The 26,743-nt window shown below is 39.2% G+C and overlaps 1 protein-coding gene across 4 annotated transcripts in view; it reads left to right on the top strand.

Annotated features, from left to right (window-relative positions):
- LOC111324495 (uncharacterized) overlaps positions 1-24,689 on the top strand; it is a 48,674-nt gene extending 23,985 nt beyond the window's left edge. For 3 of the 4 annotated variants that reach the window (XM_022928062.2, XM_088757093.1, XM_022928061.2), the window contains exons 22-57: positions 80-130; positions 576-650; positions 1,791-1,928; positions 2,135-2,218; positions 2,706-2,801; positions 3,258-3,302; positions 3,498-3,575; positions 3,961-4,056; positions 4,690-4,785; positions 5,346-5,441; positions 6,021-6,071; positions 6,241-6,285; positions 6,361-6,415; positions 7,326-7,393; positions 7,953-8,020; positions 8,465-8,516; positions 8,628-8,660; positions 8,750-8,797; positions 9,000-9,107; positions 9,344-9,427; positions 9,752-9,853; positions 10,602-10,727; positions 11,259-11,401; positions 12,593-12,914; positions 13,100-13,621; positions 15,388-15,968; positions 16,608-16,776; positions 17,225-17,709; positions 19,033-19,175; positions 19,791-20,069; positions 20,181-20,302; positions 20,380-20,508; positions 20,830-20,919; positions 22,133-22,181; positions 23,932-23,978; positions 24,463-24,689. In XM_022928062.2, coding sequence (XP_022783797.2) covers positions 80-130; positions 576-650; positions 1,791-1,928; positions 2,135-2,218; positions 2,706-2,801; positions 3,258-3,302; positions 3,498-3,575; positions 3,961-4,056; positions 4,690-4,785; positions 5,346-5,441; positions 6,021-6,071; positions 6,241-6,285; positions 6,361-6,415; positions 7,326-7,393; positions 7,953-8,020; positions 8,465-8,516; positions 8,628-8,660; positions 8,750-8,797; positions 9,000-9,107; positions 9,344-9,427; positions 9,752-9,853; positions 10,602-10,727; positions 11,259-11,401; positions 12,593-12,914; positions 13,100-13,621; positions 15,388-15,968; positions 16,608-16,776; positions 17,225-17,709; positions 19,033-19,175; positions 19,791-20,069; positions 20,181-20,302; positions 20,380-20,508; positions 20,830-20,919; positions 22,133-22,181; positions 23,932-23,978; positions 24,463-24,495 — 4,809 coding nt within the window. In that variant the 3' untranslated portion in view covers positions 24,496-24,689. The remainder of the gene's footprint in view (positions 1-79; positions 131-575; positions 651-1,790; positions 1,929-2,134; positions 2,219-2,705; positions 2,802-3,257; positions 3,303-3,497; positions 3,576-3,960; positions 4,057-4,689; positions 4,786-5,345; positions 5,442-6,020; positions 6,072-6,240; positions 6,286-6,360; positions 6,416-7,325; positions 7,394-7,952; positions 8,021-8,464; positions 8,517-8,627; positions 8,661-8,749; positions 8,798-8,999; positions 9,108-9,343; positions 9,428-9,751; positions 9,854-10,601; positions 10,728-11,258; positions 11,402-12,592; positions 12,915-13,099; positions 13,622-15,387; positions 15,969-16,607; positions 16,777-17,224; positions 17,710-19,032; positions 19,176-19,790; positions 20,070-20,180; positions 20,303-20,379; positions 20,509-20,829; positions 20,920-22,132; positions 22,182-23,931; positions 23,979-24,462) is intronic. The other variant, XM_022928064.2, reaches the window with a different exon arrangement.
- The last annotated feature ends 2,054 nt before the right edge of the window (positions 24,690-26,743 follow it).

The raw sequence follows: 26,743 nt of genomic DNA, 5'->3' as shown, positions 1-26,743 counted from the left end.
TACGAACTGATTCCTTTTCCAGAATTATTGTCATCGATTGATATTTTCATATAGGCTGTTGTAATTTGTTTATAACTAGGACTTCATAGAGGCCTTAAAGGGAAGTGGTATGGATGATTCAGTAGTCCAGGTAGGTAGTACGGAAAGATGTGTTGGTTTTTCCGTCTCGAAAAATGTTTGCCTATTCTTTCCTGTCTTTAGCTATCCTCTGTTCTTTTTGGCCTATTTTCACCCTTCCGTATCTTGTATATCTAAACGCATTCTTATTTCTCATACAAGCAAACACTGAGGGTACAAACAATGACTTGTAATAACGTGTTGTAAATCTTGAATATTGCAAGTCGTAGTTTGGTTATAAGGTCGAGAAAGGTGAATGGTAAGAACCTAGTCACCCATCTCTGGCAGAGCACTACCACCCCCTCCCTCTAATTTCGTCAGCAAGGTAGTATGATACGAAAGCACTTTCCCAAAGCTTGAGTATTGCTTACCAAATTTTAAAATCCCCTCAGCTTTGATCCGTGCTACTGATTTTCCAGCGACTCGGGGGGATGACATTAATTTTTCTCATTTTGCAGGGCTCAACTGATGATCAGGAGAATCTTTTGAAGAAACTGACCAACTACACAAAAGAGAAGGATCGTGCACTCCAGGTTGGTTATCCACCACTAACCTAACATTGTAATTTAACGCAGAAATTAAATTTTTGCAACATCATGAACGTGAGAGTCAAGACCCTCAAAGACTAATTGGTCTGTCTACTTGAAATGAGGGGAAAAGAGGAAGCAAACAAAATTTCCTTTCGCGGTTTAGGCTCTTTTCTTTTCAAAACCCCTTTGGAAAGGCTGGTCCTATTTATTTGAACCCAGGGACGTCTGCATACCAGAGCACTGCGTAACGGCTCAAGATACTGGTGGATCTTCCCTTCTGTAAATATCAGGCGCAAAGAAGCTTTGTTCTAAATTCTCAACTGAAAGTCCTGCTCTACTGCAGTATGTGATTGGTCTAGAAAAACTCGAGTCACCTTCTAAACCAATCAGATGTCGAGCTTAAACTAACTGTGTCCTGACCACTCACGTTTTCTCGCGCTTCAGCCTGATGACATGTATTCATTTTGAGATTTCATCGGGTCTTTTTGATATTTACCTTTATTCCTATTGACCACTGTACTCGACTGGCTCAAAAAGTGCTCCAATGGACCTTATAACGTAACCAAAGTAAGGCGTGCGTTCTGATTGGTAAATTTAGCGCCCACCATTTGCCCATGGGTGTACGCTGCTGACGTGAGCAAATGCAAAGATTAGTTTTTGCGTGCTTGTTTTTTCTAATCACGTTAGATTTCATTGTTAAATAAAAGCGAACTACAGTGTATCAATGTTGTGTTATTGAACAAATAATAAACACCACAGCGTACAATATTTGCATTTGGGAGGTTTCCTAAGCACTCAAGAAACTAGAGTCTCTCTCGGCTGTCGCCTCGAGCGATTCTTGCGTTTCTTTCGTGCTTAGCAACCTCCCGCGTGCATCCATAACTCACTAGTGCACGCTGGGGTGTTCACCATTTGTTAACCTCAATCTCTTTGCGAGCGCGACTTCAAATTTACCATCGAGAGTTGCCAGGAAACATCATAAAGTGGAAATGTAGTTCTAATTGTTTCTTGTCACCGATTCCGCATTTGCTCCGCTCAGTAAAATATTAGAAAAGCAGCGACCACCTAGATTTGAACATGTGCGTTGCATTTCGACACAAAAATTATCAAATTACATTTCATTTTGTCTAATCATGATTGCAGGTTGCAGCTGAAGAAAAAGTGCGAGCTTTGCAAGGAAAAGAAGCCGAGCTGCAGCAGTTGAGACAGGCCCTGAGAGAGAGGGACAGGCTGATTGAAAAGATCAACACCGCTGTCCTTGAATCCCAAGAAAAGAATAAAGTAAATGAACTAAAAGTGTTACACGATTTAACTTCATTACTGTTGTGCGGTACGTTTTTGGAGAAGCCAGTCAATTTGAATTTTTATTATTTTTCGCACTGATATTTACTATGGCTCAGAAGTGATTTCCTTGTCAGAGCTATAGAAGTGTCTTTTAGTGACCACTGTTACTGACCACGAGCCTTTTTACGCTTGTATTTGTCCAGCTATTAGAACGAACAAGCAAAGAAAGAAATGAAGCTTTACAAAAAACGATGTCATCGTTAGAGGAACAACTTAAGGGAAAAAAGGTATTTATATCAGGTTTAAATATTGAAAAGTGGCGACCCTTAACCCTTTAACTATCAAGATCTAAATTCTAATTCTCCCCTCTAGCTGCTACACATTTCCATGTAGATTAGTTACAAGAATTTGATGTTAGATCAAGATAGCAACGTCTACCTGATGATTTTGAGTATTCTCCTTGCATGTTTGCTGAATGATGTATGAAGAATTTACATGTTAATCCCTTCTGAGAGTTGAAGGGTCAGTGATTTATTCGAAGGTTCTAAGATATCTTGAAAAATCAGTTGGACAATCTGTCTGCAGACACCACGACTTAATTTCGAATTGCTAAAGGAAATGTCAAGATATAGGATAGAAAGACGGAAATTGGCAAAGGACGGGAAAAGTGCATAAAGGGTGGCAGATATTTGAACAATTCTACTACCCAGTGTTGTTGTAAGCGGTCAGTTAGAGCTTCCTTCTTCAGCTGGATATGCGTTTCTTGCACAACAGGGAGATTTAGAAACAAAAGAAGCCAGTTTAAAAGAGAAAGAACTTGTTATTCAGAAACTGAAACACACTCTGAACCACAGGGAAGAGGAATTAAAGGTGAGTGCTGTTTGGTAAAGGGAAATCTCAGACAATACTTATTTAGAGTTATGCTAACTGCTCACGCAAAGTGATTTAACACCTTTCATAGGGTTAAATTTCACGAAGCTCTCGTTTCCAAAAATTATTCTTCACGTTCTCTCGTGCAGTCCAGATAACTATTCACGAATTTTTCCAGAATTCTCACGTAAAAAATAACTTGAGACCTTGGTTCGCTTGCGACCAGGTCGCAACCAACTGATAGGGACCAGAGAAAGAGCAAATGAGGGAGACGGAGAAAAAGAAAAAAATTGTCCCCCTGTGAGGGAATAACGAAGGAATATTCTATCATGCTAGGAGCTAAACATTGAGTAAATGGCATTTATCTTTGTTCCTCTAAAACCACCTTTTGTCCCTCTTTCGTGGTTTCTGGAATCTGTTTTAAGCTTAGGTTTCTAATTTCTCTTTTGCTTATAGGAACTAAAAGACTTTGTGAAAAACGCCCTTAGCAGTCCAGACGAGGTTTGTGGTTGTAATTACTGATTATGCTGAGCAGCCTTGCTTTTTTAGTTCAACCCCTTCCCAAGAGTGACTAGGGTTGAATTTCTCTCGGCTCCGTTGTATCAATACATAGTGTTGTGAGAGCAGTGACTATTACATTGACCCCAGGAAGTAGTGTCCACAGTAGAACTCTATTTTCACTCTTGTATCTTATAGGATGAAAGTTTATCGGATGAGGTGAAGAAGGCCCAGGAAATATCCGAATTGTTGAAAGAAAAGGAAAAACTTCTAGAGGTAAATAATCTAAATGTCTTTTAGCAGATTTCCACTCAGTGACTTGATCTTTAGCCGTTTTTTTCAGTAGGGTCGGTGACAGTTTTTATTAATCAGAATAGGGTAGGTAGACACAAAAATACACCAAAACCGAACAGAGTTGGTCAGGAATGGAGATGGTCAACACGGATTGCTAACGACCACCCAAGAGGATTTACGCCCACACCACTTTACTATAAGAGACTCTTCATGGTGATGAGGCTATTGAGGTGTTTTCATTTGGCAAACTAGACTAGAACGTCGTATGGTCACAAAGCCTTTACATGGTGATGTAAGTGCGCATCTTTCGAGTCTAAAACTAAGTATCTCTTTATTTTTGTTATTGTGCTTTGTTTGGTTTTGTCAGGACATGTTCCAGGAGCGCGCCAGGTTATCATCTACTAATGAGGCCAACACTCAGAGGCTCATGGCTGCCTTAAGAGACAAGGAGACTGCACTCAAGGTTAAAATCCGATTAAAAAACTTCATGTAAAAATTAGTTGTGTAGTCACGAGCTTTTTACCCCCCCTCCCCCTGTGCAGGCTGTTTATATGAAGTTTGGAGACGCTTCCAATAAGTCTAAACCAAATGTTTACAGTCCAGTTAAATCATCCGTGCATAATATCTCGTACTTAAAAAGAGCCTAATCACTATCACGCTATTATCTGCGTTGGTAAATGAATAAACAAATAAACAATCAAATAATTAATTAGATGGATGAATGAATGAAAAAATAATCCCAATTGGATTTTAGCAGTGGCAGTTGCACAGGGTTGGCTTTTAGTCCACTGTTTTCCAGGTTTAATAGGAATTCATGTTGATTATTTTTGTGGGGGAAGGAGAAGCGGAGGACACAGAAATTGAACCTCTCAGCGAGAGACGTAAAAACAAGAACGAGAAATACCGACAAAATAATGGTTTCAACTAAAGGTTTGCTTTGACGCTGTATTTAAAATTGGCCTGAAAATGTCGCAAAGTCCTCGCTTCTCTTAGGTTATTATGCCTATACAGTAGTCACCAACATCGAATCAAAAAGTATTTTACCACATACACCCCAGGTTTTTAATGAACACTTGTCAAAATGTTATCTCTGTAGGAAGCAGCTGCTGACTTGACACGTGTACAAACTGAAAAGAACTCCTCCATCCAGACTCTGCAGCAATTACTCAGCAACAAAGAACATGAAGTTCAGGTAAGATGGAAAAAGGGAAAAAAAAAAAACATCCTGCTTGCGAGCTAAGAGGTCCTCACCCCTTGAGATCATTCCAGTTTCCATGTGGCAGGAAGAAAGTTGGAGTTTGGCTTCTTTAACTACATGGAATGCTGACTCATTTCAGATTTCCCCTTTGACTTCCATGAGTGATCAAGGCAGAACTTCCTGAAATTGCAATACAATATCAAGCAGACAAGTGATGAAAATAAAATAAAATATCAATTTGGGGATTACTAGTTGATAATCCAAGACCAAATTCTCCCAACTGACATCATAAGAATTGTTTGAAGACAGTAAGGAGAATTAGGAATGAGATCTTGAGAGTGAAAGTGTTAAGCATTTCATCAGATTCCTTTGTAATATGCCGGTACCCAGTTATTTTCCTGGGTGGAGGGAGTCACCGTGAAAATGAAATGCGCGAAAACACGACACTGTCTCGGACAGGGTTCAATATCAGAAGTTTAGGCTAACTAGTCCTCTCTTCTTTGCCACCTCTTTATGTGAACGTCCATCCCCATTTTTCTCTCTCTTTTTCATAGGCCCTCGAAAACAGCAAAGCCTGGGCGTCCCAGGAAAACGAGAAGTTGATAAACAAATTGAAGCTGACCGCACAAGACAAAGACAAGACGATCGCAGTGAGTCATCTCGTCAACTATAAGTAATATGGGAAAGTCTACGATTGGTCTATCACAAATGCTGCAATATGATTGGCTATTGTACTCCCTTCTATTGTGTTAGATAGCGAGTTAAGTGAGAAGACAAACAGGGTGCGAGAGCAAAGGCATAATTCTGTCTTGTTAAGTTTTGAACTACTGGGAGATCTGAGCTTAAATGATTCAATTCCGCACTCGAGATAACTATGCGTGATATTTGATTCGAGCTTCGCCCAACCCAGTATCCTGAGAGATAAATCTCGAGCTCATAATCTAATCTTTTAGCGGCTCTCCAATAAGTATTGTGTTAAGGTCCTCAAAAGAGCAGCAGGAGAGTGAAAGAACCACCCACGTGCATGTCGAATTATGTTTTCAAATAACTCACAGAGGTGTAAACCTCCACCCCTAAAAGCTTCTTCTTGAGGGAAGAAAAGAATGCTTTAACGAAAATTTCGCAGAAACGAAACGAAACATGTTGACGATTTGCGTTAAAAAATAGTTCTTTGGATAGTGTAATCTTGCCGAAAATGTTCTGAGGTTTTCCTTTTTTTTCCTTCCCAGGGTCTTGTGGAAAGTGGACGAGAGAAAGATAAGATGTTGAAAGCGTTACAGGTAAATTCAGTTTCGGTTCGTTTTAGTTAATTTGCAGCTGTTTAAGTCAACGAAACTGTGTGTCGCCAAGGTTTGACCCAAAAGAATGATGAGATGTCTGCCTATAGTAATATTTCTTTACCTCTCTATTAACTATACCATCTAACCAAGGTTTTTACTGTGTTTCTAGGATTCCAGTAAAAGCTCACCAAAGGCACCCAGTCCCGCAGAAGTGGTAAGATTCTCAGTTACTGCTAATCAGGTCTTCCACCAGTGGGATGATAATCTTCTCTCCTTTGTTTATTTCAAGGCGGAACTAAGGCGAAATATCGGTCTGTTACAGGCTGAAGTGCGAAAGAAAGATGGTATGTCGTGATTTCTGCCCTTTATGAAATATTAGAATTGTCTTATTTCTCGTAGTTTATATGGCTTGGTTAAGTACAGACCTAGATTGTATTTGTCTGTTTTTCTCTCTGTATAAAGAGAGAACTGTTCTTTCGATATGCAGCGCAGACTGTACACGAGAATATATTCGAACGAGACGCCGACTAGACAGGGTGTGTCTCGGGTGGTCTTACTCCTCGACTCAGCTCCCTCTCAACGTACTGCATCGTGCGTTAGATTTCCCTTTACGCTCATAGAAACTTAGGGAGAAAAAAAAACAAAAAAAAAACAGACAGACTATTGGTGTTCCCGTGGAGACCAAATGCAGAACAGACTAGCGAATACCGAATGAGCCTCTAAAGTCTCAAAACAAGCTGCATGCTTCTGAAATTCACAATTGCATTAGTAGCCACCGGGCCACATTTTGTATTTTGGATATATCAACAAATTTGAAATGGTAAATTGGCCACCGTAACGATTACAAAAGCTGGCGTTTCGAGCGTTAGCCCTTCGTCGGAGCGACGAAGGGCTAACGCTCGAAACGTCAGCTTTTGTAATCGTTACGGTGGCCAATTTACCATTTCAAATTTGTTGATATATCCAAATTATTTCGTTACTCCCCACCGACGCAGCCCCAAACAGTTTCTTTCGAAACTATCAGCCTTTACACATTTTGTATCGTTTTCCATACAACCATTTACAGTCAGGTTAAGGTATTTTTATACTTTTCAACTAATACTTATTTTAGTCGATTTCAAAATTGAGGTTTTTTAGACCTGCACATTTTCGACCTACATATTTTTCCACATAACATTTTTTCTCAGTAGTGATTCTGTGTTTGCTTATGAGTAGTGTTGTTTTTATCTTTGTTCACACTATCCTCATATTCAGAATCTCTGAAGAAGCTTGAATCGGATTACAGAAACAACTTGCGGAAACTGCAAGGCGACGACCAAGAGGTTCATTATTTTTTCAGATCATCGAATAACAACTCATTCACTGGGGATTTCAATATCCCATTTCCGAATTACCTTATAGCCTCTTTTTCAAAGCGAATCCTGGTGCGAATCCTTTCACCGGATAATACATATCCATTTGCTTTCAAATTAAACTCATTTTCACTAAAATGGTGGAACACCAGGCCTCGTTTTGAAAAAGAGGCCAAGGGTAATTCATAAATGGCCTATTCTCCTCGTGTTTTGCTGTTTGTTTGAAAGCTCGGTCCAGCTGCCACCAGAGCAGCAAATTGAATAAAACCAAAATCAAACAATGGCCAATCAGGACAAAGAAAATTATCGAAGAAAACAGTGGAAACTGAAATTTAAAGAAGAAAAGAATGAATAAAACTGCCTCAAGGACGGAAAAATTCGAGTGACCAAGTAGCTTTAGGTTTAGGTTTGTGTCTAGTTGAACTTGAGGTCGTGCGATCGGTCGGACCAGTCACAGAATTTTTAAACAATTTTGTGTCCTCTCTTCTCTAACTGTTGCTAACTGTTGAGGTGTGTGTTCCTCTCTCAGAACAAGTTGAAGTTTGAGAATCTCCAACATGAAATACAGACAAGAGATGCAGTCTTAAAACAGGCAAAGTACGGAGAGTTCTTAATATTGTAATTATAGATTTTATAGATAAAAAATTATTCTTTTGTCCTAAATTTGAAGATGAACTTACACTCGGGTTTTCGACGAATCAGTCCCAGTCAATACTTACAGTTACTCCCGAGTTCTAATCAATTACTATAACTGATGTTTTGGATTTCAGTGCTTATTGTTTGGCCGTTAATTATGAGGAAAACGTGACGTCTTTTCGGAGATGCTGGTTGGAGTGTAAACGATTGCTCAGATTTCAACGACAACAACAACACGAACTAAAACTTCCTTACAATTTATTCAGACAAAGGGGACGCAATTTCCTACTCATTGTGCCTTATTCCTCGTTTCAGAGACTTGTGTTTTCCGTGCGACAAGTTTATTGGCTTGTTTTACTGCCGTTCTGGTTACATAGAAAAACACTAACAGGCGTTTCATTTCAGGGGTACAATCGATAATCTTCGCTCCAGACTGCAGAGCATCCCTAATTTAGAGGTAAGACTTGCATCGCCTCATGAATTTTCTTGGATCAAATAAACACATCTGCTTCGGCAAAGTGACACAGTAAGACAAGAGTATTCTTTCCTTTTTTGTTGTTTACCCTAGGATCTGAAGCAGAAGTTTGCAGAGCAGTCGCAGGTGAGTGTATACAATGTCACTTATGCCTGTTTATTTTGTTTCTGTCTTGCCACTCATTTTCGTAATAGATTGTTTTCTTTGCACGTCAGGCCTTGGCGGAGGCTCAAAAGGGAAAAGAGCAAGCCCTTGTTGATTCGGTGAGTCTTTCCAAAGAGAATATGATGCAATTGAAAATGGACATTGTTAACTTACTGGGCAAATACTTTGAAAGTACCGTAGAATCTGCTTCATGCGTTTTTTACTTAATTTTGATTCGCTAAGTACTGCTGTTGACAAAATCGCACTCAAATGCTGTTTCGTCAGTAGTACAAGTGTTTTAATGCTCTATCTTGTTTACAGGCTGCGCTCAAAAAGTCTAACTTGGAGTTAGAAGCGGAACTGAAAGTTAAACTGAACAATATTGAAATGCTTAATGAGGCTGCGCAGATGAAGGACCGAATTATTAAGGTAATCGTGTGATGGCACTAAAGGATTCATGAGGGCTTGGCGGTTCATCCTGGCCTTAGAATGGCTCAGATGGGACATCCTACCTTTCAGCTGGGAACAGGCCATTTTCTATTGTTTATGTACGCAGACCTAGCAGCAGGTAGCATGATTAGGTTCCTGTTTTGGAACAATGTTTTTTTTTTTCATGGGAACAACCTCTTATGCTGACAGATTTAATCGTTCTTTGGTATTCGTAGGAGATGCAAGAAGATCAACAAAAGCAGTTAAAAGATATGAAGGAAAATATTGGATATTATCAGAAAAAAGCTCAAGAACTTGAGGTACACATAGCGAAATCTGTCAAGGGAAAGTTGCTCTTGTTGGCCTTTTCATAGTCGGTGCAAGGCACGCTTCTTTAGTATGGAATAACGACGCAAAGGCTTAACTAGTTGGCGATCCTAAGTTGCACGCATTTAGCAGCCACCTCACCCCTCCAAGCTAAGAAAGAATTATAGTTTGTTATGGAGCAGCTTGGAATATGTAAATGTGGGACCTTCCCCTCCAATGGAGTGTTTATATCCCACAAGATAACTTTTAGTTAATTGTCTGTTAAGGTGTGAAGACAAAAGATTTATTTGGATGTGATATGAACACGATATTTTCAGGCCTCAAAAAGTTCGTTACAGCAACAGCTTATGGATACAGAAGACATGAAGAATTCACTTGAACAGCAACTCGAAAGCTACAAGAGAAGGTTGAATGATCAGGTAATTGACAAAGTTTCACTTTAAGTATGCATTTTTGGACCTTGAAGGAACTGGAGAATAAATTGTTCATCTTAAAAAAATTTTCGATTTCATCATTTGCAATCCGTTGTAGTCTTTGCTGTTTTGACCTTCCCTGTTCCCTTTCTGGTTATTTTCACTAACAAAAGATCAGTTCATGGGTTTACTATCAAACTGTGCAAAGCAGAGTACAAATAACTCAGCGATGCTACGCACTAAAGCGTCTAATAAGATATGTTTTTATTCCAATTCTCAGTAACAAGTTGTTTGTAAATGTAGCGGACCTTATTCTCCCCTCCCAGCTTGAGAACTTCTTCGTTATTTATCACCAATTGATTTTTACTTATGAGGGCAGATAATAGCTTAAATCTTTCTTTTTCTCGGTTAAATTGTCTATTAAAACGTGCTGAATGAATAATGGTTTCGAACTGACTTGTATAGTACTGTTTTCTACCTATCAGTCTTTTGAAGCCAATTAGAAATCGTTCCCCAAACTCGTCAGACAGACAGAGAAATAATCCCACAAAATTCTTATCGTGCCTCCCATAACGTCCATATAAGCATAGTAAACAAGTGCACAATTCTGTGGCCTGTCTAGTAGTTTTACTCCACGTTGCTGTTCTGCAATATAGAATAAAAAGTATTTGTCTCTCAGTAGAGAGATTTTTAAAAATCTCAATTTTTAAAAATTGTCTCTCAGTAGTATTAAAATTCTTGTTGCCGTTACCAGGCCTCTTACGGAGAGGAAGAGGTGAACCTTCTTCGTCAAGAGGTCAGCAACCTAAAGGCCAGGCTACAAAGGGCTGGTACACCACGCAGGGAAAGTCCTGGAGTGGGAGCTGGGGCAGATGAACAGGTAATTAGATTTCTTCATTTGATGCTATGCTTGAATTTATCATTCTTTCGGGACTGACATAGCTGCCATGTGACATAACGTGAGCTAAGCAACTTTGCGAACTCTTTCGCTCTGGGCTGGCAATGAGAAAAAAAAGCCCACATTTACTTCGGTGATTCAGAAATTGATATCTTTGTATTGGCTGGTCTGCCGATGCATGAAAATAAAGAGATATTTTAAACAGTGAGTTTTCCTCGGCGGAGGAAGAATTCGACTGAGATGAAAAATGTGATTAACTGCTTATTCTTCGCTACTTTCTCTTCTCCAAAAACTGCCGTGCCAGTTTTTAACGACCTGACTCGTCACGAATTATTTGTCAAAACAACGATTTCTTGACAAGGGCACTTGTCAAGTAGATAGAAAAGGGTCAAAGAGAAATTATGCGAGCTTTCTTTGCTATGATAGATTCCTCCTCACAACTTTTGTTTGATATGCTTATTTGGTTTTGACGTGATTCTTGATGCCTTCCTATCTTGTCTATTGTCTTCTCAGAGACCAGACGTCGCTCAGTTACAGCAGCTGTTAGAAGCACAAATTGCAGAGACCAAGAGGCTCAATGACATCTTAAATACCGAGCACGCGCTGTACGGTAACTTGGTGCATGTTGTCCAAGATGCAAAGCGAGGAGAAATCAGGTTCTACAGTGTTATACCGCTGAATAAGTAGATTATGAGCTCGAGATTTCTATCGCGTGAAAGGAAGAGCTGAATAGCGAAATGTTACGTCATAAGTATGCGGTCAACAACTCGGGCTCAAGCGTGCGAGGGTTAAAATGTAGCTGAATTCGCGGAAAAAATAAGGGGCTGACATTTAAAACCGAAACATTTTGTTCAGTGACGTCGAAGGCATTTCCTCTTTCTAAAATTTTTTAAGTAGAGTATTAATTTTCGAAAATATTTAGGGGATGTACAAAGTTTTTGGGGGTGGTCTTTTGAAAACAAAAGCGGCAAGGCAAACAACGCCTCGAAGCTTCAGAGTAGAAAATCAACCTTGCAAACTGATCAATCAAATCCATTTTCCGCGCCAAAACCTAGCGCATGCGTATACATTATTCAGCCCTTTCGTGTGATAGTTGGTGAGGACTTTTAGCTTTCACGTAAAGAAATTGAGAGCGAATGATTTACTAGTTTTTCACGATTAAACAGTTAGACAGGCTCTTGTTTTTATTTTATTTTCTGACAACCGCGCGCTGTTAGGCTACTCACTGGACTCTATCTATCACGGAAGAGCGTGTAGCGTAGCCAATCAGACTGCAGCACTTGTGATAGACCACTAGTAGACTTATAATAAAACGTGTCAGTTCATTGCTGTCATTTTTATCTCAAAGATGTAATTTCCCGCAAATTTTCCAGCTGAACATTTTTGCGTGGTAAAGTTGAACATAATTTCTCTAGGTGACAAAACCTCCGAGTAGGATTTTATTCCAATTGTTGTGCTGTTTTTTCGGTATCTTTCTGGTCAAAATGATAAGGCACTACCTGCTCAGTTTGTTCACATGTCTAAACCAAATTTGTTAAACTAAAATTAGTCATGCTTTTTTTGGACGTTGTTTGACATTTTAACTCTGGAGATCTTTCTGTTAATGCTCACCTCTAGCTGTAACACATTTCTTTGTTGATTAGAGAATTAAATGTTGAATCAAGTTAACAACTTCTACCGGATAAGTTTGAGTATCCTCATTGCCTGTTTGCTTGATAATGTATGGATTTTATAGGGGGATGGTACATGGAAGTTTAAGGGTTAATGAAAACAAAAGAAAGTTTCTGAAGGTTTGCTTAAACATCTACCATTTTGCTTCGAACGGTTAATTACCTTTTCACTTACAGTCACGAAAGCAATCTTAAAGACGAGATGCAGGCATTGAAACTGCTCCGCGCACAGCTTGAGGAAGGAATCCACCTCAACGACTCATTGCGGGCTCAACTGCATGAAAAACTAGCCTCCGGCAAAACCACAAGTCCTCATCCGGGACCTCCGTATGACGCCGCTTATCAGAGGGAGATACAAGAACTTAAATCGAGGCTCGAAGATAGTGAACGCTGGAATGCTTCATTGCAGGCTCGGTTAAATGACTTACAGTCACGGATGGGTGGTGTTGGAGGTTCAGATGGAGAGGGCTCACCCTTAAAGGTTCAAAGATTAGAGCAGGTAACACTCTCGACTGGTTTCACCTATTCTTAAAGGATTTTTTGCGAGAAAATTTTGTTCCTTTTTGTAAGGAGTTTATCGAGTGGTTAGCTGGAGTGTCATTATACTGTAAGAAGGATTTTTAGGAAACAAACCTTTTGTTAAATTTCTCTTTGAATCTGTTCCGTCGTTTTTAATCTCTGCAGCAAGTGGAAAAGATGATGGAACAACTCAAACAGCGCAGCCAGCTGAATGTCAGGCTCAAGAATCAACTGGATGATATTAATACGTTACACATGCAGACTTTGGCTGAGAAAGACGATGTAATAACAGATCTGACTCGACAAATTGATAGTCTTCAAACACAATTAGACAATACGACACAAACTTTCAGCGAGTTGGAGAAAAGATTACAAGACGCGAATAGCAGACTAGAATATTACGCTACCAGTTTGAACGGTAGCCATGACGACACCCTTCTTGAGCGGGAACAAGAATTGGAAATTTTGAAACACGAGGTGGATGAGTTACGTCGACTTCAAGCTCGTGACGATCGGATCGGCTTGGACATGGCCGCGCAGACGTCACCATTGAAGGACTGGACTCAAGGGTCAAGTGATGAGTTGAGGGACCTGGAACGAAGATTAGAAGAGAGTGCGCAAACAAATGAGCAGTACAAGAATATTTTGGAAGAGAAGGACTTTGAATTACAACAGATTAAAGCAAGGGTAAGTAACTTACACTATGAACGTTTTGCCGTCAAAATTGTACTCGCCATTGCAGTGTTACTGGATTTATTAGTAGTTAAATCACGCTACAACGACGGAAAAACTCGAAACATACTTCGTACAGATTAAATCAAGGGTAAGTACATTACACTATGAGCGTTTTGCCATCACAAGTTTTACTCGCCATTGCAGTGTTACTGGATTCGTTGGGTGAATCACGCTACATCCGCGGAGAAACTTGAAACGTTAAAGGAGATGTTCATGCTAAAATACAGTACCGTTCTAAACATGCAAAATTGTGTCCTCTGGCTCGAACGTTCGCTTGTAGAATTAAAATTTTTGGTATGCCGACAGAACGGCTGACGAGAAATCTGGCTGTCCAAACCTTTTTATTTGGGACCTTAAGCAATCAAATGGCGACGCCGAGAAAATATTTTAAACAAATTAAACAAACAGCAAGTATGTATGTGCAATGAGAATGGTAAGAGTCGCTCGAGTGGCTCCATGTCCTAGCCGTCTTAAACCGCGTCATGCCTCGTCTAGGACGAAGAATATGAAGGAAACGAACAAAGAAACGTAAAAAAAATACCTTGCGGGGCTTGTGTCGTCAGAATACATAACATTTGATAGTTTTACGTTGCTGTTTTGCAGAGGACAACTGAGTAAATTTTAAAATGTTTAAATCGCACGTGCAGAGCCATTGTTTTGCTCATTAAACGATTTGTTTATCCGCGTTCTCATTACGTAAGCCCCTTTTTACACAAACGCCTCCGGTTTCAGTGGATCGGAGTTTTAAAAGATTCCGTGCAACCTGAGACCCACAGAAGAACCTGTTTTGCATAGTTTATCTATGATTGGGTTTTAATTAGCTGTTGAAGGCGTTTAAGTTGGTTTTGGGCGCTGGATTTCAAAACTGGAGTTGCCAGGTTCAGTTTTTGTCTTCCGTCACTAGCGTGAACACCACGTTTTCAACTTCTCCTCTGCGCTTTGTAAATAACTAACTTGTTTGCCTCCCAGGAGATGGGATATTTGAAAATAGGTACTCTATTAGTTTGCATATTTACGTTGTTTTCTAATATCGCAGAAGTCCTAAATACATTGAGATACAAAGATATAAGCGTCCATCGAGAGAAGAAGTATGGGGAGCACGAGAGATCCTTTAGAGTTGTTCAAGGCGTATATGACAACGGTTCTAACCCCTTTAGTGAACTCCAAACGCACAGCTGACTTATAAACCAATTTATTTATAAAAGTTTTGATATGGTAGTTTAGATGTTTTTGGTATAGAGAACTGAGTTTCCTCTGCGGCGCTTCATGGGCGTGTGCATGGCATTTGATTGTATGGATTTTTTGTTTCGTATGGTTTAGTATGTTCTTACCTCCAACGCCCAAGCGCATATTTTGCATTTGATACGCGCTTAACACTCTTGTCCTCACAAGGTGATCAGAAGTTCACCGCATTTTTTTTTTTTTTCATATAAGTCGTTAAACGACATCTCTTAACACTTACTTAGTAGTTTCAGTTGCACAAAAATAAAAACGTTCATTAATGCCTCATAGCTTCACTTCCTGTATTGACTCTTCCACATTACGAAAAAAATATCTGTACATGTGCATTTTTTGGTACACAGTGCTTTTGTGTTTCCCAATATTCTCTCATTTTGAAGTTCGTTTTAATTTTTTAGTTTAATTTATTGAGTATGATTTTTGTCCATTTTTATACCTGATTGAAGAACTAACCTTTCCATACTTGTTCCATTTTACAGGAGGCATCAAGAGATATTGAAAATTCTAAAGCGAAAGAAAGAGAAATGGCTGAAATCCAGAGACTTCGCGAGGAATATCTAACAGGTATCAAAACAAACGAAGAACTTAAAAAGGCTCTTGAAAATGAAAGGGAAAAGAACCGTGACAGATCAAGGACTTCGGATGGAGTCCTGGAACTTCGGCTACAGCTCGACGAATCCTTACAGAAGAACGAAGATCTTCAGCGACAGCTTCACGAAAGTGCCCGATCGGAGGACGAAGTTGACCGACTGAGGCACGAACTGCAAAATGCCACCCAAATAAATGAATCGTTAGGGTCGCAGATACGGGAATTCAACGAATCGTTTTCCAAAATAAAAGGGGTTAGGGCAGATGCGGTTAAAATGCAGAAAGAACTAAGAGATGCTCAGCGTTTGAATAAAACACTCACAGATCAGCTCAAAGAGACGAGGAAATCTGCAGAGGAAGTTGGCAGAGTACAGCGTGAACTGAGGGAGGCCAAAATGATGAATGATCAGCTTGGTAAACAGCTGTCTGAGCACCTAAATCACTCCGCCAAGATGAAATCCCAAATTGAAAAGTGAGAATGTGTTCCCTCATTTGTCCATGTTACGGTTGTCAGTTAAGTGAAGCGCGGAGAGAATTTCTTGAAAGGGTTTTGACCCTTAAATAACGATGTTGTTATAGGCCAGGCAAACTTCCCTCGATTTCAATTGTAACCGAATCTTGAGTGCTGTGCGTCACCAACTGTCAAACGTAAAGGCCCGTTACCACTGGTAAAGGAGCCATTTTCCCGTAACAAGAACGCGATTTTTTTTGGTCGTCAAACCTCCGTTGCGCCTCACTCGACTGAAAATGATAGTTACGGTAGGATTAATAAGTGGTAGTAGAAAATGTTAATCTTCAACTCTTGAGTGTAAGAGCGGCAGCTCTAAGTAAACAAATTAAGTTTTGTTTTTCATGTGCTGAGAATTTGGTGTTGAATCCTTACAATGACCCCCAACTGATGAATTTGTGAATATTTGCCATCTGTTTCTCGTATTCTTACTGAAGTGACCACAATCCGTGTCCCTTCAACCTTGGTTATTTACTAGCGTTTTCACTTCAGTTCCCAATCTCAACGAATAAACATGTACTGCTGATGTAGAGGATGTCAACAACACATCTGAACCGCCATGCCGCGCGCATGATATTAAGCAACACCTGTTTTGTTCTTTAGATTGCAGCATGAACTGCAAGAGAAAGATAAGGTTATCGAGACATTACAGCTGAGACTTAAATCCAAACCTGAGATGCAGTCCATAGCACTGTCTCCATTTTCATCGCCTTCCCGACGTTTTGTAGAAACGCAAACCAGTCCACGTTTGGCAGCGGCGGCTTCACTTCGGGTAAGTGGAGCTAAAGGTCACTTGATAAGACATTTACCGACGTAGTTGTCCAACTCTCGCCCCCTTCCCCTCCCCTATTGGGTGCTTTCGGTTCTCGCTTGAGTTTCCCTCCAGGTTTGGTCGAGGTGATGTGATGAGATGAGACACCCGCACTCTTTCTGATCATTGTGGACACAACTCAAATTTGAGTTTAGTTTATGGTCTTATTTTAAACACAATATATACGTAAATGATCTTTCAGTCAAGTATGTTATGTTATACCCATTGAGCACTAGAATTTTCGCATGTAGTGGGAACCTTGTCCCCTGAGTATAGGAGCACCAGAAGAACGGTTCCACCATATTTGAATTTAAGCTCCGTGAAATAATTGTAGTTAACTTGTTACAGGTAATCTTTTTTTTTGGGGGGGGGGAGCTATTCGAAGTTTAACCCCTAAGTTTTCTTCCAGGGTACCCGGGAGAGTTCACCGCAATCTAATTCTTTGTTTGAGGCCAATGAGAAGCTTCAGCAAATGAACAGAGTGCTTCTGGGAGAAAATCATCTGCTGAAGAGCAAACTGAAAGACAGTGAAAAATTGAACGAGACACTAAGGAACGAGAACGACATGTTCTCCAGATTACACAATCAATCCACCGAAACGCAAGCCACGAGCCAAAAAAGATCCACCATGGACGACCTTTTGGCCGGGTTCATGGCTGAAATGCGCGAATTGCGCTTGCGCTTAGAGGATAGTATTCGCACCAACGACGCATTGCGGGCGCAGCTGGAGATGCGATTATCCGAGGGGACAGATGACGGTAGTGCAGCGAGTGGTCCTGATCAGATTATTTTGATTCGCGAGAATGACTCTCTGCGGACTGAGTTAGTTGAAAAAGATCGAGCCAATGAGAAGTTAAAGCGAACCATCGATGGATTAAAGCGAGAGCAAACACGGTAAGTCTTTGGTTACTGTTTTGAAAATATTCTACACAAGTTACACACCTTATCATGAGAAAACTGAACGCGGTGGGTCAATGGTCCGGACCAAGCGATCCAGATTCAAACCGTTATAGAGAAACTTCGCGTAGTTTTTTTTTTTTTTTTTCATCTCCTGCAGAACGTTAACTAGCAAGCCTCGATTTTAATGTTTACCAGTGAACCCCTGATTTCAAAGTTTCTCAGTAAGCCTTGATTTGAAGGTTTCCTTGTAAGCCTCGATTTGAAGGTTTATCAATGAGCTTCGGTTCGTAGAACTCGGTCAAGTCTCTCTTGTGCGCTTCCAAACATGATATCGAATACGGGTCATTGGTCCTGGTGAATTGAAAGGGAAACTTGATGAATTTTAATGAGGAGAGAGAGAGAGAGAGAGAGAGGGGGGGGGGGGGAAAGAGATAGGTGGGCGGGGAGGGAAGGGGACGTGTGATGAACTGGCATTTTATCAGTTAAGGGTTAAGGAATTGCTCAAAGTCAGTTCATGACACGGACGCATCAGGATAAGCACTGCTGGTGGGGACCAGGCTCACGTTAGACCTGGACAATTTTTAATGAGAGCAGGGTTATTGTTAAAAGACAAAATTGAAATCTAGCAACAATTTTCATAAAGTTTAGACTTATTTAAGTGTTAAGAAAATGAATGGAAATAACATTTATTTGCTATTCAGTTAAAAAAAATGAGCAGTTGACAGTTTTCTATTTCAATGGCGGTCTTACTTTGCAAGTAGAGTAATAGTTATCTTTTCCTTCTGAGATAAAATAGTTTATCAAGTATAATTTTAATTCTGCCAAAAAGTTAATTATAATTTTTATATTATCAATCTTGTTTCTGTTTTGGCCGATCTTAACCGCAAAAATAGGAAATTTTACTCAGGAAGTCATTTTGTAAAGCGTAAACAAATCGAGAGCGCATACTTAGTGTGCAGGAACTGTTGCACGTAACTTAACGTGATTTGCTGGTTGAGATAGAGCGACAACGTTGCAAGAAGATTGCTAGCCTAGTAGTGTCGCCTTTATAAGCTGGTGAACGGCATATTCAATTAGAATTGAATTGAATAGAGTCGAGAGTTGAGGTCTGAGTTAGTCCCCATAGCGATAAGTTGTAATAAGAAAATCAAGCAAGAAATAAAGAAGAATCCACTGAGTGTTAGATAAAGCAACTAACTATAACTAATTATAAATGAAATGGTGCTACGCGCCGGTTATGGCCTTTGGACAAACCTTAAATTATCTCGCTGTTAGTGTTAAAAGCTGATCATGGTTAACTTCTTTTTGTTTATGCAGGGACAAAGAGCAACTCGATCTTCTCCGCCAACAGATGTTGGAGAGCACCAAAGTTGCTGAAAACCTTAGAAAAGAATTGAGTGTTTACGAGAAGCTCTACAAACTTTCTTACGAAGGCAAGAACATCGAAGTACAGACAGACGGTATGTATGTTGACAAAGTTGACAAGACCGTTTGAGCCCTGGGGCAATCTTGGAACTATTTCATACTAATTCTATGATTCTGATTTCCTTTAATCGTTTCATTTTTAACCCCATGTATCGTGGTGTTTGTCTATCAATCATGGCAAAGTTTCTTTTCATGGCCTTCCAAAGGCAAACTGAACTCTCGGTTTTCGTGCTTGAGCTGCCACTCGACCACTAAGCAACATGATACCTCCCTTGGCTTCGAATGTTCTTAACTATATTCTAGGGCCTCTCTATTGCCAGCAGCCACTTAGCGTTAGAAGCCAGAAAAGGTCTGGCAGTAACAGCCCGAGAAGCAGGAAAACGCGGCTTTCTTAGTCGCGATTGGCTTTAGTTTTGCATCTGCTTGGTCCAATGACCACTTTCAAAGATGGCTGCCGGATTAATATTCTTTTGTTTAAATTTAAATTAGCCTATCTGGCCTCGCTTGAGATAATGTATTCTTTTGAATTTTGTACTGGAGAACGAGGCCAGAAAGGCTAATTTAAATTTAAACAAAAGAATATTAATCCGGCAGCCATTTATGAAAGTGGTGAAAATTGGCTGATAAACCGATCTCTGACATTTCCTTAGGGCAAAGTTATGGCAGTGAGGGACCTAGAAGTCCTAACAGTGAGTCCCAGCAAGACGCCCTGTCGATGTTATTGGCTGAAATCCGAAGCCTCCGAATCCAGCTGGAGAAAAGCATTGAAACCAACAATGCATTGCGGCTTAGACTTGAAGAGCAACTTAGCCGGCCTACCAGTTCACCGTCCCAGTCTCCTAGCAGATCTCAAGTCACAGTCATGCGACAGTTGCACTTCTCCGAGGGGAAGGGAGGGGAGAGTAGAAGTACTGTTGAGTCTGGAAGAGGTAGAGCGTCTGAGAAATAACCATTTTGTTTTGACTGTATATACTTGTGTCATCGTGTGCTATCTTGTTGCAGCTTTTTATGGGTAAGCCTCGAACTCTTTTGTCTTGTAGACCTTGAAAATGGTACAATTTGTACCGAGAAGCCACAAGTTTTGAATCAGCTTGAGGAGAAGTTAAACTCAATCAACAAGGTTGCAACTGAGGCCTACAATAGCGTCATATCAACCTCGCAGGTAGTTTGTTTTGTGTCACATAAAGGCTGGATTTAATGGTCTATGTTCCTAATATATATATTTTTTTATCTCCACAGACCGAGGTTCTGCCTTATATTGAAAATATTTTGAGAATTATTTTACAATGCAAGGCGCTGTTGAAGGTGTTGCATGTCGAAACTTCCTGTCAGCGTACACACAGTGATTCAGAAGATGCTGATAAAGAGGTAAGGCTATTTATTTCTTAAAGGAAGCCACAGCGACAGAAAATAAGACGCGAGATCTCAGCGTGTTCAACAAAATTGAAATGAGTTTGTGCTGCCTTGCGATTTTATGCCTTGAGTTGCCGACCTTTATAGCGCAAGTTTTCCGTGCTGTGTTCCAACATCGATTAAGTTTAAATTTATTGTTTTTGCCTCTAAATGCGTGGCTTTCCTTTCTTTAGCAACCGCTTCTTGCCTTTTACTGTAATAGTTCAATGATAACTCTGTTTGCTGTACTTCTATTTTTGATTTTTTGATTTTGTGTTTTTTTTCCTATCTCTGTAGAATGAAAGTCTTAATTTCGAAATTGGAAAATTAAGACGTCGACTTCTTATCCAAGAAGATATAATTAAACGAGCGTGTGAAAGACTAGAGGTAAGCCACTGTCCACGTGACGTAACAGGACAGGGTTTCATCGTTATTTTTTACACAGCTTTCTTGCACCAATCTAACTATTTCTTTAACTTGCTCTTGAAATATCACTGATCCTTTATGACTGTCTGTCTTTTCTTTGAAGTACGAGAATAATTGGTTCAACAGATACACTATTTTAGTCATCTGCCCTTAATTAAGTGGAATTCAAAATTGATCGCTCGTGGAGGTTCAAGGGTAAAATTGTATTTTACTCCACCCTGCATTAGTCTTTTTTTTCTCTCTGTCTCTGTGCTCAAACTTTTAACCTGAATGTGCTCAGGGAATACGTCTTGCTGCAAACTGATCGTTATCCCAGTAATTCTATCAAGCTGGACGCTAACAGATAAAAGTAAACTGCATGACATGTCTAAAATTACTGACTCACTCCCCTGAAACGACTTTTTAGTAACAATTGAACTGTAACTTTAAACGATCGATTAGTAATCGTGATTAACTTGAACATAAATCCCTAACCAACTGTTGGTTTTGTTCTCTTTGCCTCGTGTCATGTGTTCAATTTTCTGTCTGAATTCTTTTTCTCTTCCTGTCCAGCGTTGATAACTCGAGAGTTCTACTGTCCTCTAATCCATGGTAACAATTGTAATATCCTAACTGCTCATGCTTCTCAATTAAGTTGGCATTAACATATCACAACACCTCTGAACCTTGCGATTGCTCTAAAATCTAACCACGTAACACCATAACGTAACAAATCATATAAAAAAAAACTAACATGTTCAGCACGAAATATTAATTTAGATGAACTCATCATTGGTCGAAAGTGTTTGGCTGACTCGTGTTGCGTCTGACTGGCCAGTTTCGATTGAATTTTACGCCACCTAAGTAACAAAGGAGTTCGTCACGGTGCTTTACTCTCCTCGCGCTGGGAAAGGTTTAGTAACGTGAGAGAACTTAGTTTAGAGTTTTTGTTTCTTTCTTGTCGGTGTATTTTTGTTTGTTTGTTGTTCCGTCGATCATTTGTTCCTAATGGAAAGTTGTCAAGTGACCAAAGACAGAACTTGAAGTTATTAAGAAAAAAATCTCGCGCACAAATAAACTGATTAAGATTTGATAGGTTATGTCTGATGTAAAAGTGTTGGCTTTTTCTCCATCAACTGTCTGAAGCATTTTTAAACTCCATCTGAGTAAATGTCGGGTTTTTCTGTTTCTTCAGACCACAAATAAAGTCAAGGAGAGCACGCGTGATGAGATTATTGAACACTGTGAGTATTTATGACCACTTGAGTATGGGGAGGTGCAAAAGAATACACATATAGTCTTATGGTCTTCACTGCTGACACAAACTTTGTTTGACCGTGGGAGTTGCGTCCTTTTGGAATGAACGACAACTTGATTTACTTTGAATCTGTGAATGGCCTATAGAGCTTAACTTAGTTTCGTTTAAGAATTCCTTTGACATAGTTAAATCAGCGATTTTTATTCTGGCCATCGCTTAACGTAACCCATGTGAGACTCGTTTAGACCATCGAGCAAAAGGAAGAGTACCCAGAGGGTATAATGCGATTATGGTTCCAAGCGTGTGAAGAAGACTAATGGTTTCAAATGCGGGTGAAAGTCGTCTTAAAGAATCTTCCGTTTTTGATTTTATACCTGATCGGTTGAAAAGCAAGACTTTCTTTTTTTATTGGTTGAAGGGTATTCTTCATAACTAAAGTTTTAAACCCATTAAGGGTTGAATAAATAGGACCAGAGCATTTTAAACCTTCATAAACAACCTTGATCAGAGAGGCGCCGATGAGTGCCTGCTCTCAAGTTACTAATAAAATGACATTTCTTAAAAAAAAAAAGTTAAATTAAACACTTAAGTCGGTATGTTGATGAAGTATACGATAAATTTAATACTATCTAGTGAGATATTTACCGTCTTATTTAGAGTTCCTTCTTAAATCCTCCCACCCCCCTGATAAAGACATAATTTCATTTTTGAGATGTGCGAAGTACCAACAAAGTGAAAATGTCACTAGTCGTGTACCCAAAAGTAAAGACGAAGGAGGCGAAAACTTAAGTCGTATTTCATCTCTATTTGAGCCTAATCGGCAGGCATCTTAACTCACAAACTGCACATCTGACGTGTGATTCAACCATAAGTGCTACCGCACAGAAAATAAATGAGATTTTCGAGGGGAAAAACTGTGAAACGAGCGGCGACTTTTTAAATTTTCGCATGAACCTAGCCTTTCTTAGCTCACGGAGCCCACAGTAAAAGAAAATGAATTATCAAGTTAAGTTTTACGAAAACGCAGGAAAAGACACTTTAGAGATAATTATCTTTGTAATGCTCCTTTACAATGGTGTTCGTGGATAGTTCACGCGTTTTAACCCTTTAATAACTTAAGAGTGATTAAAATCTACTTCCTGTCGTCAAGCAGATTTTGTATGACAAGCTGAATTCTACACGCATTTTTGGCTCTTACTCATGATCTATTGGAGGTCAGACGCTTAGCGTTAGCGAACTTGCGTGACGCACGCGATTAGCGCGCCCTTTGAAACTTCGTATGATTTTCGCGTGTGCGAGTTTTAGTTGTGAGTGTTTGAGTCGCAATTTTCGAGGTTGTTGGTGTTTTTTTCTGAGTTTACCGTGTTACTATTTTTCATTCGAATAAACGTGCTTGCTTTTTAAAGAGATTTCCGTTTCCGGAATTTATTTATTTTATGTGATTAATTGTTGTGAATCTTGACGTTACTCTATGCATCTGTCGTTCGACAGATTATAGAAAAAAAAAAAACTAATGAAGATGCGTGCGTAATTCATATTATCAAAAAACTATCTGCTTGACAGGGCTCTTACGTGTTGAGCAACAGGAGGGTTGTTTCTGTGCCGGAAGGGGAATTTTGATGGATTGCTAATACCACACTTTCTTGTTTCCATTCTTAAATCGAAAACATGCTGTTTTTCCCCTTTTTTTTTAATTATTTTTTAACCAAAAGTTAATTTATATCATTGTGTTCCAGTATCCATCTCACAGAAAGTCTTATCCGGTGCCAGGGGAAAATTAGAGGTCAGTTACCATAGTTACTGTAGAGGGCGAAGATTTAATTACGTGAACAAATCAAGATAAACGTGATGGCTTGTATGAGAGCAAAGTGAACGAATGACTGATTCAAACTATCAAATTTTCTGCTCTCTCAAGAGCAGGATATGTTAGGATTACATCAGAATAAATAGGTTTCACTTTGTACTATAATTGTCACAGGTTGTCTAGAACTACAAACAACAAAAATAAGTTTATTAGGTCTTGCAAAACAATTAATTACAATGAACACTGCCTGCAAATTGCGAGCTAATCTAGGCGGGCGGTGTAAACTTCGACGTGGGAGGAAATTTTAAAGTTTTCACGAAACTTAGACTGTTGTTTAATGGCCTAGTTAATTCATATGTAGCCTTTGTCGTACTTGGTTCTTGCAGTTTTCTGAGACATCTTTTCAGTAAGGAGCACTTGTGTTAAAGTTGCCCGAATTGATTGTTTAATTTATCTTTTTCAGAATCGTGTTCGTTCAAGAAAGACAACTAAATGAATAAGAAGGGGTGCACAATTGTGAAATGGTAAAATTTAAAGCTGTACAAAAATTTGTTTTGTACGTAAGTTAAAGAAATTTGTTTTAAAAAAAAAATTCTCTATTTTTTATCAATCACAAACCTATTTTTCTGTGGAAAAATATGTTTATTTTGTCGTTAAACAATAATAAAAACCAAAGATAGTGTTATTGAAGACCAGTATTTAAAATTTGTTCTGTTAAAGAAAGAGGTGTTCACTGATATTGTGCATTCACAATTGAAAGTTGAAAGAAGGGAACTTGATATCAATGGTCTCTCAAAGGCTTTTTTTTTCGTATCGTTGCTACAACAATTTAGACCTTTGACCGTTATTTTAACCCATAGCTTATAGCTAAATAACAATTTTAATACCCCGGTGATAAATCCTTTTGATTCCACTTTCAACAGTTATAATTCGTAACAACAACAACAACAAAAAAAAAAAAAAAAAACACCGACTAACTTCATACAATAGCTAAACCATCGTCCTCGAGCGAAAATCATCACGCACAAATCGCGAGTCCAAAGTTCATAGCATGTATTTCCATGACGTCACGCAATACTAAAATAAAAATTGGTTAAATTAAGTTAACGAGCTTGGTGGTGGTTGAACCAGCCGCAACTTTTCCCGGTTTCTGTTGCATGAATTGGTAACTAGTACTATTGCTCAGAGCTTAACTGTCCTTGAAACAACTGCTGCCTCGAGGAAGCATTCAAGACTCGATGAAACTTGAGCGAGTTCCTCTCTGGAGTGATTAACATGTAACTTCTCCTTATAATATCCCATACATTATTCAGCAAACAGGTAATGAGAATACTCAAACCTATCAGGTATAGATTGTTATCTTGATCTATCACCAAATTCTCGTAACCGACTTAAGAATGGCTGCCTGTAAGGATCGAGAATCGTCCGTCAGCGACCATTTTGGTGAATTGCTCATATTTTGCTCAACGATACCCTTTGGTAAACTGTTTTCAAAAATCGAGTTTAAAAGTTCCGACGAGTGTTAATTTTTTAGAAATTTGGGAAAATTTGTAAACGTGATTTAAGTGCGGTTTTCCGCCTGGCAAATTGTCCAAAATTCACTGCAAAACCCAAGCTCCGTTGAAGGCTTAAAATGAATTCAGTTAACACCAAACTTCACACGTTTTGAGAAAAGTCTTCCCATTCATTTTTGTTATGTTAATTTTTCCGTACACAGCTATATTGTGATTTTTTTTTTTGTCCCTTAAGCAACACCCTCAAAAAGTGCTGTACATGGGGCGAAAAATAGGTAAAATTTAACGCGATAAAAGTATACCTGGTACATAATTTTTTAAATTTTTAACTAGATATTTGTAATAAAATGTCATTATTCAATACCTGAGTAAAATTTGAGGCTTTGAATCGGAACGCTTCCTTTTGAAAATACCACAAATGTTTGTGTCCTGAGCGAGCAAAGGTATATGTTGTGTAAACAAACGCTAATCTAATTATTCCCAGCCAGGTAGAAAAAGGTTTTGAAATCAACTTTAATTTTGGAAATTTTTAGCTGTTATGTCACAAGATATTAGGTAAAAGGGAAATCATACATTCAGAGTTGCGTGAGAGCAGAAAGAAAATAAAATCAGTGTCGAAAATGTACATACGGTTGTTTACATCGATCACCATTATGGAAATTAGGACCTCAGCTGTAGGAAAACTATGAAATCTCTTGCTCAGTTTGTTGAATGACTCTTAAACAATTCAATGGTTGTTTTTCATATATATAGAGATAATATGTATATATTGATCAATAATTCCTGAGAATGCAGGGGGAGAACAGCATTCTGTACAAGCATTTCAGTGTACCAATGTTAATTATTTCTATTTATCATAACCGACGTCCGATCCCAGCAAACACGCATCACATGAGACCCTAAATGGGCTGTCATAAATATACCAAAGACTGAAAAAAACAAAAACTTCACTCAAGGTCTGATAACCACACGATAACACTTTTACACTTCAATCTCAGATTTACTACAAAGGGCAAAGGATAGTGCGTCGGTATACCCAGTGTACTGTGGGAAAGGAAGATTCTCGTGTTTCTCTGAAAGAAGGCTGGGCTCTCAGAGTAACAAAGAAGGCTTACAGATTCAACGAAAAACAAAAGTCGTACCTTCTGTCTAAATTTCGAATAGAGCAGACGACAGGCCACAAGCTTGACGCTTAGGTAGTTGCTCGAGATATCCGGCGTGCCCAGGCAT

Source organism: Stylophora pistillata, chromosome 4 (genome assembly GCF_964205215.1).
Source record: "Stylophora pistillata chromosome 4, jaStyPist1.2, whole genome shotgun sequence".
In the NCBI taxonomy this organism is placed as follows: Eukaryota; Metazoa; Cnidaria; class Anthozoa; order Scleractinia; family Pocilloporidae; genus Stylophora; species Stylophora pistillata.
The sequence above is the reverse complement of the archived record's forward strand: the minus strand, read 5'-3'. Positions and strand labels throughout refer to the sequence as shown.